The 19,262-nt window shown below is 42.5% G+C and overlaps 1 protein-coding gene across 12 annotated transcripts in view; it reads left to right on the forward strand.

The window, feature by feature from the left end:
• Positions 1–4,610: 4,610 nt before the first annotated feature.
• The window catches only part of LOC106606915 (potassium voltage-gated channel subfamily KQT member 5), a 147,326-nt gene continuing 132,674 nt past the window's right edge, over positions 4,611–19,262 (forward strand). For all 12 annotated transcript variants that reach the window (XM_014203394.3, XM_014203439.3, XM_014203384.3 and 9 more), the window contains exon 1: positions 4,611–6,065. In XM_014203394.3, the coding sequence (XP_014058869.3) occupies positions 5,617–6,065 (449 nt within the window). In that variant the 5' untranslated portion in view covers positions 4,611–5,616. The remainder of the gene's footprint in view (positions 6,066–19,262) is intronic.

Below are 19,262 nucleotides of genomic sequence, written 5' to 3' on the forward strand. Positions count from 1 at the left end.
TATTACTTGTTAAATTACTTGTCTCTTTCTCTTTCCCTCTTTTTTGCTCCTCTTTATCAAGGGTGCAAATAGTTTTGGACCTGACTGTATGTAGTATAGTAATACTCTATATATAGAATACTGTATATGTTCTAATAGTATAGTAATAATCTATATATAGACTACTGTATATGTTCTAATAGTATAGTACTACTCTATGTATAGAATATTGTATATGTTCAAATATTATAGTAATACTCTGTATATAGAATACTGTTTATGTTCTAATAGTATAGTAATACTCTATATATAGAGTACTGTATATGTTATAATAGTATAGTAATACTCCATGTACAGAATGCTGTATATGTTATAACAGTATAGTAATACTCCATGTATAGAATACTGTATATGTTCTAATAGTATAGTACTACTCTATGTATAGAATACTATATACAGTATGTTCTAATAGTATAGTAATACTCTATGTATAGAATACTGTATATGTTCTAATAGTATAGTAATACTCTATGTATAGAATACTGTATATGTTCAAATATTATAGTAATACTCTGTATATAGAATACTGTTTATGTTCTAATAGTATAGTAATAATCTATATATAGAATAATGTATATGTTATAATAGTATAGTAATACTCCATGTACAGAATACTGTATATGTTATAACAGTATAGTAATACTCCATGTATAGAATACTGTATATGTTCTAATAGTATAGTAATACTCTATGTATAGGATACTGTATACAGTATGTTCTAATAGTATAGTAATACTCTATGTACAGAATACTGTATATGTTCTAATAGTATAGTAATACTCTATATATAGAATACTGTATATGTTCTAATAGTATAGTAATACTCTATGTATAGAATACTGTATATGTTCAAAAAGTATAGTCATGCTCTATGCATGTATTAAACAACAAATTAATTGGTTCCCAATCAATGTACCACATTTTTCTCCATAAAAGTGCACATTATCCTGATATATACTGAAGAAAAATATAAACGCAACATGTAACAACTTACAGTTCATATAAGGAAATCAGTCAATTGAAATAAATGAATGAATCTATGGATACAGATACTTTAAAAAAAAGGCGTGGATCAGAAAACCAGTCAGTATCTGGTGTGTCTACCATTTGCCTCATGCAGCGCAACACATCTCCTTCACATAGATGGGTGGGTCAGTTGGATGAGAGCTGAAAAATCCTACGTTTGGCAACATTAACCTCGCGGTTCACCTGAGAACAGTTAAGCAGGATGACAGGGATCAAGTCGTGCTGAGGAGAGCTTCTAAAGAGCTCTTCGCACGGAAGTGACGAGAGAAGGACCAAAGGATGGGCGAGTGGCGCCTTATAATGAGGGGAGGGGCTCACCTCATTTGCCACTTGACCTGTCTGTCTCCGACAGCGACTTGTCCTTCCCCGATTAGTGATTCTGAGCAAATCCCAATGTCAAACATCGAAACTAGCATATGAAAGAGAACCCTATTTGGTTGCTCACTTGACCTGAGTTTATTTCAGCTGGAGGTGAGAAGGTGCTCAATCTCCCTGCCTGGCACAGCATTCCACTATCAAAATCACCACCACTGTGGTATAAAATAATCTATTTAAAAGGAATCTGATTTATACCTGGGCTCTAGCAAATATGCTAAGAAGCATGTCAAGACTGGAGCTCATCTCCCACCAGCATCCACTGCTTATATTTAAAGACTCATTACTCATGGGGCGCAGCCTTGATCCCGATAGCCATGTAATCTCCTCAGTATTTTTACGGCCCGCGTTACGGGGGCGTTTGTCTGGCCTCACGCTATGCCTCATAGCTGTGCCATGCTCTGGCAGCTCTGAAGAAAAATACTGCACAGGAGGAAGAGAGGCCTTAACGTCCCATAAACCAAATTGGCCTCTCATTGTTCTCGCTCTCTCTGTCTGTAGCACATTTGCTCTTTCTCTCGCGCTCTCTATCACTTTTCCACTCTCTTTTCTTCACCCCCATCGCCCTCTGTCTCTTTCTCTCTCTCGCTCTCTGTATAGGCCTAGTCTTGTAGCTCTGTTAGACTCCCCATATACTGTTTTACGCTCAACCGTTGAAAGATTTGTGCTGTTAATAGCATTGTTTTCCAAAATGGTGGATCAGCTAATTCCTTTTGCAGAACCATGGATTTTATAAAGCAGTATAAAAGGAGATGAATTGCTGATAGATCCTACAAGGCTATGACTTACTACTGAGTTCATGTATGCTTGTATGTTTGGACTCTCTGCTGTGAAGGGAGAATTTAATTGTGTGCGAGTTTAATTACCTCTATTGCAGTTTAATGAGTGGATTTACCTATTTAATTAGACCTTTCTAAAGACGTCTTTATCACTCTTATCCCTTGAATGCGTCCATGATTAAATGACAATTGTAACAGTAGAGCAAAAGTCAAATGTGGACTTTCATACCTGAGTCCCCCCCCAAAAAAGACAGCTTGTGATGTCAACCTGTCACCACTAGAGGAGGTACTTATATTACGACGAAGACAGCAGATTCAAGATACTTAAAAGACAGAATAAAAGGGCCTCACTGATGTTGGGGAACATGAGGATGACTTCTGCCCTGCTGAGAGAGGCAGGGGATATAGCTCAGTAATGGCCTATCAGTAATGCCTGAAAGACATCATCTTCATCGACACCCTGTCCATAGAGCTCCCTCATCCAACATAAACACAGCAAATGCATGTATGCACGCACGCACGCACACACACACACACACACACACACACACACACACACACACACACACACACACACACACAGTGCTCCTCTAGCCAAGTCTCCTCTCAAATCCATTGTATTTATTCATCTGGTGTTTGATATCCTGTCATACGGATGCCTGTGGGCCAAATGGTAACTCTATTCTTAGTCTAAGAGATTAATTTCAGGGACACATACCCTGTCTTCTTTCCATTGTATTTGAAAAGAGTAAGGGTGCAATAGAATGTTTGGATATAGTGTGTGTGTGTGTGTGTGTGTGTGTGTGTGTGTGTGTGTGTGTGTGTGTGTGTGTGTGTGTGTGTGGTGTGTGTGTGTGTGTGTGTGTGTGTGTGTGTGTGTGTGAGAGAGAGAGAGATGCATGCAGAGCAGAATTAGGGCTATACCTGCTAGTTATCAAAATCCAGCAAAGATTGCACAACCACCTAAAAGGAAGCGATGCCCACACATTCCACCCCAAAGTCCTCACCTACAGAGAGATGAACCTAGAGAAGAGTCCCCTCAGTCAGCTGGTTCTGGGGATCTGTTCACAAACACAAACAGACCCCACAGACCCAGGACAGTAACACATTTAGACCCAACAAAATTATGAGAAAGCAAAAAGATAACTATTTTACACACTGGATAGAATCAACCAAAAAACAGAGTAAATTGGAATGCTATCTGGCCCTAAACAAAGAGTACACAGTGGCAGAATACCTGACCTCTGTGACTGACCCTAAATTAAGAAACTCCTTGACTATGTACAGACTCAGTGAGCATGTACAGACTGGCTCTTGAAAGATGACATGCTCTGTGCCCACTGCCCAGAGAATTAGGTGGAAACTGAGCTACACTTTATCTGTTTATAAATATAAATAATAACTACTTGCACACTGTTACAACACTGTACATAGCCAAGAAAATAACATTTGAAATGTCTATTTTCTCTTAAAACTTGTTTACTAATGTTTCCCTTGTTAATTTCCCTTTTGTTTATTGTCTATTCCATTTGCTTTGGCAATGTTTCCCATGCCAATAAATCCCTTTGAATTGAGAGTGAGAGAGAGAGATCTTATTGGAGATGAGGTCTCTCAGTCTCTGTTTTAACCAAATAAGGAGGCTTTTAGAGAGCAATTAGATGAATTGATAGTGAGGTTTTAATTTACTAAGCCAGCTGTTAGAAATGTAACTGGAGGCACCTCACTGGTGCTTCCCTGGGTATAGATAACGGAATTGTGTAAAATAGTTTATATATAGGCTACATGACATATAGACCTACAATACATCACTGCATTTTAAAGCTAATGTAGGTTAGGTTGCTCTGTAATTGCTTTACATACAGCATCTGCACTGTCTGCAGTACTGTATAACATAGGCTACGAAACTTTGAGATTTTTTAGGTCTGTCTATGGTTTCTTTATTTCAGAATGAATATGATTTCAAATATTTCCCTGCCCTGACATAGTCCATGTGCAATTGAAAAGTTTTTCAATGAGAGTGTAGGCTATACCCACTGAGCACAGATGTCAGATCAACTCTATTTACATTTGGTTAAGTTGTCAACTAACGTGGATTCAACGTGAATTCAACAAATGCCACCATGACATTGGATTTAGGTTAAAAGTTGGGTGGGAAAAAAATACAAAATTCCCTTAGGTTGATGACTTTTTGCAAATCCAATCCGCTTTCCATCAACGTCATCACATTGAATTTCTGTTGTTGAAATGACCTGAAAAAAAACGTTTTTGCCCAGTGGGTAGTTTGTTTTATCCCGCTGCATAGGCCTAATAGGCTACAATGTATAAGGGGGGGTGTGTGTGTGTGTGTGTGTGTGTGTGTGTGTGTGTGTGTTTCACTTGAGATCACGTGGTCGGACAGAACCCCTGTTGCCTGTGAAGAGTGTGACCTAGAGTCACAAGCGCAAAAATATCAAATTAACGTATTTACATAAACGAAAAATGAGGACAGAAAATCGTATTGGAAACGAAAGTAAACGAAAAGTGCCATCAGACCGACGACACTTTGGCCACGGATTAATCTCGTTGTAATTGTCAATGCCCATATTCAGCGCTACAAGAGAGTCTACAGTCCGACAATCTGGGACATCGTGAGTAGGATGGAGGACAGTGATGAACTGGATTTACCCGATGTGTACATTGGCTTTTGACGCGAGTTAGTTTCTTGTTTTGGATGACCGCTTGTTCACCGGCCATTAAAATGGAAGTGTAAAAGCCTACACGCGCTTAATTGGAGCTCATTCCATAGGAGCCCGTTGATATTTTTGAGGTGAGGTCGCAGTGGGTGATTATATCGAGGCAGTGTTTCAGAATACAGATTATTACACTTATCCTGAATAGGTTTTCCTCAGCACTGCACATGCATGTCACCCGGCTCTGCTGAAACTTCACATCGATTCCCTGGTAGCCATGGGATTGTTGGTGCTCTCTAATGCCACATACTTGGTTTCTGAGTGATTAAACATCCTAGACAACTCCCGTGCCATGAATGAAGACGCGCGCATTGAAGAACCAAACAAAGTGCCACAATTCGGAAAGCAAGCTCGCACCTGGTTCTTGTCTGTCTGTGCAAATCCTGAGCCGCGGATATTACATATCGAAGTCAGAGAAAGAGAAGGGGGGAGGGAGTTGGTGTCGGGTGATTTCCTCCCCTCGCCAAATTTCTGTCCGGGAGTCGTTGACACTCCTTCATAACCCTGCTCTTTCGCGCCTCACACAGATGGCCAAAGCGCCGTGGGCACAGAAGTCTCCAAACCCCAGAATTCTACTTACCGCACCGAACCACAGTAGACAGACCACCGAGATAGAGGATGAGACCATAAAATAGCGTTGTGTTAATTATAGTTATTTCAATGAATTCATGAATATAGCCGTATGGTTTTGTTTCCTACACCTTTGTGCAAACTCATCTACACTCTATGTGCACGTCCCCGGTACTAGCTGCACAACCCCAGCCGGCGTTGGTGATGCCATGCCCCGAAACCACAGTGCCGATGAGGCCGGTACTGGGCTCTGGATGAAAACCTCCCCAGGGCGTCGGGCTCAGGACTACGGGTTGAAAGATGTCGAGTCTGGACGGAGGATGATGAACAACGCGGTTCGAGTCGGAGACGGGATGTTTTCGCTGGGCCCGGCAGGTGCAGACGGCGCGGAGAGGCAAAAGGGCGCCCGGTTGAGTTTGCTCGGGAAGCCGCTCATCTACAGCGCGCAGAGCGGGCGCAGGAATGTGCGCTACCGGCGTCTGCAGAATTACCTCTACAATGTGCTGGAGAGACCCAGGGCATGGGCGTTCATCTATCACGCCTTCGTGTGAGTATACGAGCTGTTATCATGTAATCTAAACAGATTTAAACAGTACTTTTATGGCAGGGTACTAAATCAGTCACCTGTTGCTGGGAATTCTTCCAGCGCACAAAGCTACATAGGGGAAAGGGAATGATTAGAGGTTTTGTCCAGGTGAAGTGTTGGCAACCAGAACCACACTGTAAAAAAAATAACACTTTTGTCAGTGTTAACTGAACATTTTTAATTGGCCCAAACGTAGCTTCAAAATGAGAAAATGTAGGCAAACATTCAGTCAATTGAAAATGATCTGTTTGCTCAAATTGTCTCATTTATCCATTTTACACAGAAAACTAGTTATACATACCGTGCTTTTAACATACAATATTTTCAATGTACATATTTGACACACATGATTACATTGTGCATGTTCATTTATACAGTAATTATTATTCAACATGTTCACAACCTATTGGTTCACAGCATTCCAATCTTTCTGCTATGCCACTGTGTAAACAACTGATTTCACCTGTATGGCTACACTTCGCAGGTCAAAGTAAATCTAAGCTCTGCTAAAAGTACACTCAAGAAAAACTAAATTAAGGAGAACATTAAGGAGTAACATTAAAACAGAGTACTATGCCCTACCAACATTAAACAACTATACACAACCCCCCCCCCCAATTTGTTTTTAAATAAGTAAAGCAAATCAATGATGAGGGAATAGACAGATTATCTGATCATTGACACAGACATAGTGGCATAGCAGGAAGATCAGAATGAACCAAGTGGTCGGGAGTTTAAATCCCAGGTGAGTAATACAATTTACTGTATACATGGAAAATGTCAATGTGTATCAAATATCTATGTTCTATGTTAAAAGCACTGTATGTGTAACCAGTTGCACAGCCTTATTTAGTTAAGATGCCCAAATAATAATTAATTGTAGAATGAACATACTTTATGAGACAAATTGAGCAAACACATAATTTAAAATTTACAGAGCTAAGTTTACTCCAACAATTTTTTTTCTGGACCGAAAAGTTTAGAAAAAAAAAAAAGGCTGTGGAACCAGTTACTTAGTAATAATTAGTTGAAACAACTAAATATAACCTTTATTTAACTAGGCAAGTCAGTCAAGAAAAAAAATGTTATTTACAATGACGGCCTACCCCGGAACACGCTGGGCCAATTGTGGACCGCCCAATTATGGGCGATACAGCCTGGAATCGAACCAGGGACTATAGTGAAGCCTCTTGCACTGCGCCACTCGGGGTGTTTTTTCTTTTTTTACAGTGCAAATGAATCATATAAATCATACTGGTGTGTGTGTGTGTGTCCAAGTGCCTTGTCTAGATTGTTTCATTGTAACAGTTGGATGCTGCTGTTGTAGAGTAGGGCCTTACGAGTATGTTTACATGCACACTAATCACTCGATATTAAACTGATTATGGTAGTAGGCCACGTATGGTATTAGTCATGTAAACATCTTAATCGGCGTAAAGTCATAATTGAAGTAAGCATACGGCGATTGAAACACCTGGTTTTCTGGACAATCTTTCAAATGATTAGGACATGTAAACAGCTTAATCAGATATCCAGCGGTGTATTTAATCTGCGCATGTGCCAGCACCAGCAGCGTAAACCTTCCTCTGCGCATGTGAAGTGAGTTCGGAAAAAGTGGAAGTATCTCACTGGGCACAAATTGGTTGAATCAATGTTGTTTCAACGTAATCTGTCAACGTAGTGCGACCTGGAATCTACGTGGAAAAACATTGGAATTGAACGAAGTCATCACGTGCATGTCCAGACTTCACATTTTTCAACCCGTAGTCGCGAACCTGACCCCCTTGAGAGGATTTCATCCAGAGCGCAGTACCAGCCTCATCACCACTGTGGTTGCGGGGCATGGCATCACCAACGCCGGCTGGGGAGGTGCAGCAAGTCCCGGGGACGTGCACAACTGTTGATTTGAGGGTGAAATGTCAACCACAGGATTATGTCATCATGGTAACCACATTTCAGAATAATTTGTACCTTTAAAACAACTTCAGATCTTCAACGTTATTTACACTATCAGAAAAAAAGAATAGTCTGGTTAGAATCTTTTACTGGAAAATTGCTCTATCAAAAGCTATACTTTGGTCTCCCATCCAGGATTTGTAACCAAGCCCAGCCCAGTTTAGCTATGATATTTGTTAGCAACTCTTACCAATGTGCTATCGTGAGAAGTCAAATGAAATGTGACCATACTTTTATCACTTATATCGTCAATTGTGCTATTTAGGCCTATATACTGTATAGCATTTGCAAATTCATCAACAGCTATTGTTTCTATTCAAACCAGGATTCAACAAAAAATAGACAATACATAGCCCTAGGGTTTCAAGCTTTGGTTGATTTCAAATGCAATCTTCGTTAATAATTCATATGTTGCATTCATGTCTCCATTTCAACCAAAAATCTAAGTAAAAAAAATAGGACTAAATCATATCAAACTTTATTTAAAGTGCATTTAAAGTTTCTTTTTGTTGATATGGAGATGTGAATCCAACATATGAATTATTCATTTGTAGACAAACTGGAATTAAAGGCCCGCGAGACTCCCTCAGGAAGGTGCGGCCCCCCCACTGATCTAAGCCGACGGCAAGCCATAGGACACGCTCCTCCCGGGGGTGCGGACCAGATGGCTCGGCGTGCATACCTTTGGTGGTTGTATTGAAAACCAAACACAATTGAATATTACTATTGTAATACAGTAAATAGCCTAAAGTTAAGGCAATCCCACAAACTAATGTAACATTCAACCTTAGAATGAGTAACACATCCATGGCCACATTTTGAGGTTACTGTAACTATAAATGTCTTATGTAATCATATAAAGTGTGCATGTTCAAGATAGCATGCATAGGTCATCGCAGGTCTGTGGACATCTTCACAATTTCTGTAATAATCTGTACAGAATCTCGAACGGCATTGATAATTTGCACCATGTACTTTTAATGTATTCTCAACTGCAATCCAGGTCATTTGGTTCTGCTATTAGATAAATCATAGCGATAACACATGAATGTTGTTTTGTCTCTGCAAAGAGTGTGGCTTTGAGTACCTCCCTGAGGATTTGTAGAATGGAAATCCATTCCAGACGGTCTGATAGGTCCCAGAAACCGATGGGTTGGGCCAGAGACGGAACACGAGGGTAAATCTGCGTTTTGATAATTCGTCATTGGCTTTGATACTCTGATTGGTCAGAGATGATCCAATCTCTGATTACTTTGTTTTGTACAACACCCCTCATTTTGACATCACCACAAACGACTTCAATAATAGCAGTCTCAGACTGAAGTACACCATATATACAAAAGTATATGGACACCCCTTCAAATTAGTGGATTCGGCTATTTTAGCGACACCCGTTGCTGACAGGTGTATAAAATCGAATACACAGCCATGCAATCTCCATCGACAAACATTGACATTAGAATGGCCTTACTGAAGAGCTCAGTGATTTTCGACGTGGAACCATCATAGGAGGCCACCTTTCCAACAAGTCAGTTTGTCAAATTTCTGCCCTGCTAGAACTGCCCGGTCAAGTGCTGTTATTGTGAAGTGGAAACGTCTAGGAGCAACAACGGCTCAGCTGCGAAGTGGTAGGCCACACAAGCTCACAGAATGGGAAGGCAGAGTATTGAAGCGCGTAGCTTGTAAAATCGTCTGTCCTGTGTTGCAACACTCACTACCGGGTTCCAAACTGCCTCTGGAAGCAACGTCAGCACAATAACTGTTTGTCGGGAGCTTCATGAAATGGGTTTCCATGGCCGAGCAGCTGCACACACGTTTAAGATCACCATGTGCAATGCTAAGCGTCGGCTGGAGTGGTGTAAACGCGTTCTCTGGAGTGATGAATCATGCTTCACCATTTGGCAGTCAGACGGACGAATCTGGGTTTGGTGGAAGCCAGGAGAACTCTACCTGCCCGAATGCTTAGTGCCAACTGTAAAGTTTGGTGGAGGAGGAATAATGGTCTGGGGCTGTTTATCATGCTTCGGTCTAGGCCCCTTAGTTCCAGTGAAGGGAAATCTTTATGCTACAGCATACAATGACATTCTAGATGATTCTGTGCTTCCAACTTTGTGGCAACAGTTTAGGAAGCCCCTTTCCTGTTTCAGCATGACAATGCCCTTATGCACAAAGTGAGGTCCATACAGAAATAGTTTATCATTGTGGTAAAATGGTTATTTTGATTGGCGATTTTCTGCATTTATCAAACTCCCATCAGGAAGCCTGATTTCAGATGTATCCATGTAAACAGTACTATTAGGGTAATCATTCTTCTTGCTAAGGATGTAAACGTTTAAATCAAACTATTATTGTGTGCACATAACCGTACTCGGTACAGTTCGGGTTGAGAAATCCTATTTTATGTTATCGGACTCCTTTAGTCAATGTTAGAGATCTAATTTCTCATCATGGGATCTGAAACAGTAAATGACATTATAGGTAGACTCAGTAGGTTTAGCCTAGTGGTTAGAGTATTGGACCAGTAACTGAAATGTTTCTGGTTTGAATACCTGAGCTGACAAGGTGAAAATCTGTTGATGTTCCCTTAACAAGGTACTTAATCCTAAAATAGCCTTTTTCCTTGTGGGGACCGGTGAAATGTTCCCACTTATCCACATTTCGTTGATTTAGTATCCTTGTGAGGACTTCTGGTCCCCACAAGGATAGCAAAACCAAACACAAACAAACACACACACACACACACACACACACACACACACACACACACACACACACACACACACACACACACACACACACACACACACACACACTTATTTGTGCTGACTTTTTATTTGATTTAAGTTAAAATAGTCTCCTAACACTTCAGCTGATTTGTGGCCGTGGAGTGTAGGGAGGAGTATGTGAAGGAGGTAATGGAGCTGTCAGGTTGGGTAAGATGGGGGACGGCGAGGGCTGTGAAGCAGGATGTTGATGGTTTATTTGTTCAGGCGGGACAGCAGGGTCACCGGGGTTAAGTCCTTACATCTGCCCTGACCACAACGCAGCCTCACAAGTGGCGTTAATTCATTGATGCCAAGGGAAGCCAGGCTTCCCCCAAAAAATGACCAAGAAAAAAAACATACTAAGTAATTTTTCTTTAATTTCTCTGTGTTTCATACATTTACTTCAATTCACAAGAGGCTGAATGTGTCTCCTGGAGAAAGGCATCCAAGCGAACGGAACAGATCCCTCTGTCTCTGTATGTGTAGCCTATCTATGCTGTCGGGTCAAAAAGAGTATGACATTGTTGCAGACGTAGCACTGAATGCTAGGGAAGCCAGCGAGCATTTCGCCTCCCTTGATAAAAAAATAAAAATAATAGCCAATCAGCGTTGAGCTAAACTGAGTGAGCTCAGCTGTGAATGGTCCTGGCTCACCAAACAAATGTGTCAAGGAAGCCAGTTTGGATTTGGCTTCACACCAGTCACATTACATTAGAAGCCAAATGTCATTGACAGAGAACTTGAATTGTTGCATCTCGTTGTGTCGTTGTGCTCCGGTGGCCAGTTAGCTAGGTAAAATCATCCCTTTCCTAAATAAGCTATGGATGGAGATAGGGATTTGGACTTGCGGTTTTACTGTAAGTGCAACATGTAGCTAGATTCAGTTGGCTGGCAAATGTTAACGAGCTGGCCTGGCACATCGTTTGCCTATGAAAGGAAGTTAGTCTAGCAAGCAAGCATTTTAGCCAGGTAGCCTAGGACAACAAAAAATAACAGCTTGTACTGGATGGCAGAGTCATAGACCATTCAGGCAACACGAAAGAGGATGGCATTGGCGTTTCTCTAAAAGTAGGGTGAGTCAACATGCATGCACACTCACACACAAACACTCTCACTCTACTGCTATTCTCTCTTCCGGGATGCCTACAAGGCCCTCCCTTTGGCAAATCAGATCACGACTCCATTTTGCTCCTCCCTTCCTATAGGCAGAAACTCAAACAGGAAGTACCTGTGCTAAGTTCTATTCAACGCTGATCTGACCGATTGGAATCCATGCTTCAAGATTGTTTTGATCACACGGACTGGGATATGTTAACATTGATGTATACATGGACACGGTGACTGAGTTCATCAGGAAGTGTATAGGGGATGTTGTTCCCTCTGACTATTAAAACCTACCAAAACCAGAAACTGTGGATAGATGGCAGCATTCGCGCTAAACTGAAACCGCAAACCACCGCATTTAACCATGGCAATGTGACTGGGAATATGGTTGAATACAAACAGTGTAGTTTTTCCCTCCGTAAGGCAATCAAACAGGCAAACCGTCAGTACAGAGACAAAGTGGAGTCGCAATTCAATGACTTAGACATGAGACGTATGTTGCAGGGTCTACAGACAATCACAGATTACAAAGGGAATATCAGCCACATCGTGGACACCGACGTCTTCCTCCCAGACAAGCTAAACACCTTCTTTGCCTGCTTTGAGGATAACACAGTGCCATCGACGTGGCCCGCTCCCAAGGACTGTGGGCTCTCGTTCTCCGTGGCCGACGTGAGTAAGACATTTAAGCGTGTTAACCCTCGCAAGGCTGCTGGCCCAGACGGCATCCCTAGCCGCGTCCTCAGAGCATGCGCAGACCAGCTGGCTGGAGTGTTTACGGACATATTCAATCTCTCCCTATCCCAGTCTGCTGTCCCCCCTTGCTTCAAGATGTCCACCATTGTTCCTGTACCCAAGAAAGCAAAGGTAACTAAACTAAATGACTATCGCCCCATAGCACTCACTTCTGTCATCATGAAGTTTCCCTGAGAGGCTAGTTAAGGATCATATCACCTCTACCTTAAATGACTCCCTAGACCCACTTCAATTTTTCTTAGCGCCACAATTGATCCACAGATGATGCAATCACCATTGCACTGCACATTGCCCTATCCAACCTGGACAAGAGGAATACCTATGTTAGAATGCTGTTGATTGACTACATCTCAGCCTTCAACACCATAGTACCCTCCAAGCTCATCATCAAGCTCGGGGCCCTGGGTTTGAACCCCGCCCTGTGCAACTGGGTCCTGGACTTCCTGACGGGCCGCCCCCAGGTGGTGAGGGTAGGAAACAACACCTCCACTTCACTGATCCTCAACACAGGGGCCCCACAAGAGTGCATATTCAGCCCCCTCCTGTACTCCCTGTTCACCCATGACTGCGTGGCACACATGCCTCCAACCCAATCAAGTTTGTAGACGACACAACCATAGTAGGCCTGATTACCAACAATGACGAGACAGCCTACAGGGAGGTGAGTGGTGCCAGGAAAATAGCCTCTCCCTCAACGTCAACAAAACGAAGGAGCTGATCGTGGACTTAAGGAAAAAGCAGAGGGAGCACGCTCCTATCCACATTGACGGGACCACAGTGGAAAGCTTCAAGGTCCTCGGCGTACACATCACTGACGATCTGAAATGGTCCACCCACACAGACAGTGTGGTGAAGAAGGCGCAACAGCGCAATATGGGCTGAAGAATCTTGGCTTGGCCCCTAAGATCGTCAAATGTTTACAGCTGCACAATTGAGAGCGTCCTGTCAGGCTGTATCACCGCCTGGTACGGCAACTGCACCGCTCGCAACCGCAGGGCTCTCCAGAGGGTGGTGCGGTCTGCCCAACGCATCACCGGGGGCACACTTCCTGCCCTCCAGGACACCTACAGCACCCGTCACAGGAAGGCCAAAAAGATCATGAAGGACATCAACCACCCGAGCTATGGCCTGTTCACCCCGCTACCATCCAGAAGGCGAGGTCAGTACAGATACATTAAAGAAGCAGTTTTTTAGTCTCTCGGTCCTATCTCAAGGCCATCAGACTGTTAAATAGCCGGCTACCACCCGGTTACTCAACCCTGCACCTTAGAGGCTGCTGCCCTATGTGCTTAGTCATGGAATCACTGGTCACATTAATAATGGAACACTAGTCACTTTAATAGTGTTTACATACTGCTTTACTAATTTAATGTACATACTGTATTCTATTCTACTGTAGTCAATGCCACTCCGACATTGCTCGTCCTAATATTTATACATTTCTTAATTCCATTATTTTACTTCTAGATTTGTGGGTATTGTTGTGAATTGTTAGATATTATTGCACTGTTGGAGGCTAGGAACACAAGCACTTCACTACACCCGCAATAACGTCTGCTAAATATGTGTATGTGACCAATACAATTTGATTTGACACACACACACGCAAACACACACACACACACACATCATATTTAGCTTACGTTGATTGGACTAAAAAGTTTTTAAGTTGTCACTGTGTTAGACTAAGCATAGGTGATTTAGATGATGTTGAAGTTGAAATGGTGCTGGAATAGTGGAGTCAGCGCCTGTTTTCTTTGCGTCTTGCGGTAACTCTAAATCAATAGTTGTTAAATGTTGGAAACATTAACTTGCTGTAGGTCATGTAACTGCTACATGCAATATGTTTTGTGGACTTCACTGCACAGATGTTGCTCTCTTTATTCTGCCACTGTGTCGTCTTATTGTCTCGGCTTTAGGCCTGTATATCACGGTGTCAAAGCATGTGTGGCTCAGTTGGTAGAGCATGGTGTTTGAAATGCCAGCGTTGTGGGTTCGATTCCCACGGGGGACCAGTACGGGGGAAAAAATGTATGAAATGTATGCATTCACTACTGTAAGTTGCTCTGGATAAGAGCGTCTGCTAAATGACTAAAATGTAAAAAAATATGAACTAACAGGTTATAGAGCAAACAACGCAATTATCACAACACATAATTTGGCACGGTTTCCATGGTGATTTTACCCACACACCGTTACTGAGCCTCACAATGCACTACAAGAAATGGACATACATGCAGTTCATTTGGAAAGTATTCAGACCCCTTGAATGTTTCCACATTTTGTGACGTTACAACCCTATTCTAAAATGAATTAAATAAACAATTTTCCTCATCAATCTACACACAATAACCCATAATGACAAAACAACAACAGGTTGTTAGAAATTGTAGCTAATTTATTACAAATTAAAAAAGGAATATCTTATTTACATAAGTATTCAGACCCTTTGCTATGAGAGTCAAAATTGAGCTCAGGGGCATCCTGTTTCCCTTGATCATCCTTGACATGTTTCTACAACTTGATTGGAGATAGAAGAACCTTCCAGAAGGGCAATCATCTCTGCAGCACTCCACCAATCAGGCCTTTATGGTAGAGTGGCCAGACGGAAGCCACTCCTCAATAAAAGGCACATGGCAACCCGCTTGGAGTGTGCCAAATGGCACCTAAAGACTCTCAGACCATGAGAAACAAGATTCTCTGGTCTGATGAAACCAAGATTGAACTCTTTGGCCTGAATGCCAAGCGTAATGTCTGGAGAAAACCTGGCACCATCCCTACGGTGAAGCATGGTGGTGGCAGCATCATGCTGTGGGGATGTTTTTCAGTGGCAGGGACATAGAGACTAGTCAGGATCGAGGGAAAGATGAACGGAGCTGTAGTATCTGTGATCTACATCTGTTTATATTAGTTACTATGCTGTTACTAAGCAGTAATGTATTACGGCAGTGTTACGTTACTACACCTAATAGGAAATGCACATGCGCACTATTGTGCCGGGGACTGGAGAGCACAAGAGTTTTTGACTAAACGAAACTAACTTTACTCCCGTCTCCTGCCTGGTCATTTCTCCACAACACAAATATTGCAGTGGCGACGAGGTGATTAAGCTTCTTAAACGGACATTGCTTGAAGGGAAGAATGTTGCGTGAGTAATGAAACTCAAAATAATTATGTAAATCGTCAGGTATTTTAATTATTTTTTCGGCAGTAGAAAAGGCACTGCTAGTAGGTACAGTGTTCAGGAGCTGCCAAGTAGCAAGCCTATTGGAGTCCAGAATAGCGACATTGCCCTCTGGTGGTTAAATAAAAAAGACTGTAATTGAACCCATTGAAATTTGGCGATCTCAGTGGAGAATTATTGGTGTGTACATTATTACAAATGAGTGCAGTGAATGAAGTAACTACAGAAACTTCTGAAGTGAAGAATTAGATGAAAATTCAGAAAATTAAGGAATACAAGGAATGATGAAACTGAACAATTAACTGTGAAAATGGCAACCATTGGTCGAGTACCAGAGTTTGATGCTCCAAAAGAGGATTTTGATTCCTATTTAGAGCGTTTTGAGCGTTGGCTGGCTGCAAATGAAGTCAAAGATGAAAAGAAAGCAGACGTATTTGTCAGTGTTTTGGGTCCAACTGAGTATGGATTGCTGAAAGGTCTCATTGAACCAATAAAAGCAGTGGAGTTGACCTATGCGGAACTGACTGAAACTCTTTCAAGGCATTTGAAGCCTAAGCCAATTCTCATTGCAGAACGTTTCAGATTTTACCAACGTCACCAGAGTCAAGTGGAAACCATGGCTGACTACATCCTTGCTTTGAAAAGGCTGGCAAGGACATGTGAGTTTGCACAATTTCTTGATGATGCTCTTCGAGACAAGTTTGTATGTGGTCTCACAGGTGAAGCATATCACAGAAGGCTTCTGTCAGAGAAGGACCTGACCTTTAAGAAAGCCTGTGATATCACACTTGGACTTGAGCTTGCCCACTGGGATACTATTGAGCTATCGGGACATGCAGAACGTCAGAAAGGTGTTCACAAGGTCAGTGATGCACGTGGTGAAAAAGGCTCACAAAAGTCACACTTTTCTCAGTCCCGTCCTCAAGGTTACACAAGAACAAAGCAGCCCACATCACAAAGGTCTAAGCTAAGTTGTGGGGGAGATAATCATCAGCACAGTGAATGTTGATTCCAAAATGAAAAGTGTGGACACATCTACATCTACAGAGAGTATGTAAAGCTCCAAAACGCACGGCAAGAGCACACAAAGTGTCAGACGCAGCACAAAAAGAGGAAGGTACAACTGAAACAGTATTGGAACTGTTCAGTGTACACAGCTCAACAGCAAAAAGATGGAATCTATTTCAGCATGGAGTTAGCGGGAAAACCAGTACAAATGCAGCTGGACACCGGAGCGGCTGTATCTCTGGTTCTAGAGAGACTCTACAAAGAAAAACTGAAAGAGTGCCCTCTTCAGCCAGCGTCCATCCGCCTTTCTTCATACACTGGTGACACTATTCCTGTGTTAGGGCAGATCCAGGTACCAGTCCAGTATGAGGGGAAGGAGTGGACGCTACCGCTTGTCATTGTTAAAGGAGAAAAATCAGCGTCGCTAGGCAGAAATTGGCTACAAAAGATCAAGTTGAACTGGGGAGAAATCTTCAGTCTACAAATGACAAACCAGTGAGTCAGGCTACACTCACTAACATGCTGGAGAAGCACAAATAACTTTTCAAAGATGGCTATGGCGAAATACAAGACTTCACAGCAAAACTCAGTGCAAGAAGGAACCAAGCCTATCTTTCACAAACCACATCCAATTCCCTATGCTTTTAAGGAAGCAGTAGAGAAGGAATTGGACCGCCTACAGAAGAATAACATCATCACGAAAGTAGAGAGGAGCGACTGGGCCGCTCCAATCGTTGTAGTGCCAAAGAAAGACAAGACCGTCAGAATGTGCGGAGACTACAAGGTCACAGTAAATCGCTGCATTCTACCAGAGGAATATCCACTACCAAACGCTGAAGATCTGTTTGCCACTCTAGCTGGTGGGAAGGTTTTCAGTTAGCTGGACCTGGCATTCGCTTATCAGCAACTGAAGCTGGATCTGGAGTCAGAACAGTATCTGACCATCAATACACACAAGGGGCTATTTAGATTCAATCGCTTGGCCTATGGAATCTCGACAGCTCCAGTGATGTTCCGACACACAATGGGTCAGATCTTAGATGGTATAAATCAAATCAAATGTATTTATATAGCCCTTCTTACATCAGCTGATATATCCAAGTGCTGTACAGAAACCCAGCCTAAAACCCCAAACAGCAAGCAATGCAGGTGTAGAAGCACGGTGGCTAGGAAAAACTCCCTAGAAAGGCCAAAACCTAGGAAGAAACCTAGAGAGGAACCAGGCTATGAGGGCTGCCAGTCCTCTTCTGGCTGTGCCGGATGGAGATTATAACAGAACATGGCCAAGATGTTCAAATGTTCATAAATGACCAGCATGGTCAAATAATAGTAGTCACAGTGAACAGGTCAGGGTTCCATAGCCGTAGGCAGAACAGTATAGACAATGTTGTGTGCTTCATGGATGACATCCTCGTGTCAGCTGGACAAAGTGATGTCAAGACTGGAGAAGTACGGAGTGAGAATGAAACGCAGCAAGTGTGAGTTCCTCCAGGACTCAGTTGAGTATCTCGGATACAAGATTGATGCACAAGGACTGCACCCAACCAACAGCAAGTTGGAAGCAATCGTAAACGCACCAGCACCCTCAAATATCTCAGAGCTCCTGAACTATTACGGAAGGTTTGTGCCAAACTTGTCCACATTGTTGCATCCGCTTCACCAACTGCTACAGGCCGATGCAAAGTGGAATTGGTCCCCACAATGCGAAGAAGCATTCAAGCATTCAAGACTTGAATGCAAGCATTCAAGACTTGCAAACAGTGTCTGCTAAAGAGCAAGTGGCTTGCCCACTACGACACAGAGATGAAACTGAGACTCGCGTGGGATGCATCTCCATACAGAGTAGGAGCCGTCATCTCACATGTTCTACCGTCAGGTGAAGAACACCCTATTGCATTTGCATCATGGACTCTGTCACCAATTGAGAAAAATTATGCTCAAATTGAGAAGGAAGCCATGAGCATAATATTCGGAGTGAAGAAGTTTCATAAATACCTCTACAGAAGGAAGTTACAACTGCTGACAGTCATAAGCCTCTGTTGGCCATCCGTGGACCAAAATCAGCCATGCTGCACTTAGAATGCAACGTTGGGCTCTGATATTGCTAGCCTACGACTACGAGATCGAGTACAGACGATCCAGTGATCACGCAAATGCAGATGCACTATCAAGACTACCATGCAATAGTGACTTCGACAGTGAAGATGATAGAGCAGTCTTCCAGATCTCTCTCATCGACGAACTGCCCATATCTACTTCAGACATAGCTGAGGAAACGAGGAAAGACCCAGTGCTTTACAAAGTCTTGGACTTAACATTAGGCAGTTGGCCAACCTTCGTAAATGACGATAACCTTCGTCCATTCATTGACAAGAAAGACCAATT

This window comes from Salmo salar, chromosome 01, assembly GCF_965601325.2.
Source record: "Salmo salar chromosome 01, fSalSal1, whole genome shotgun sequence".
Taxonomy (NCBI): Eukaryota; Metazoa; Chordata; class Actinopteri; order Salmoniformes; family Salmonidae; genus Salmo; species Salmo salar.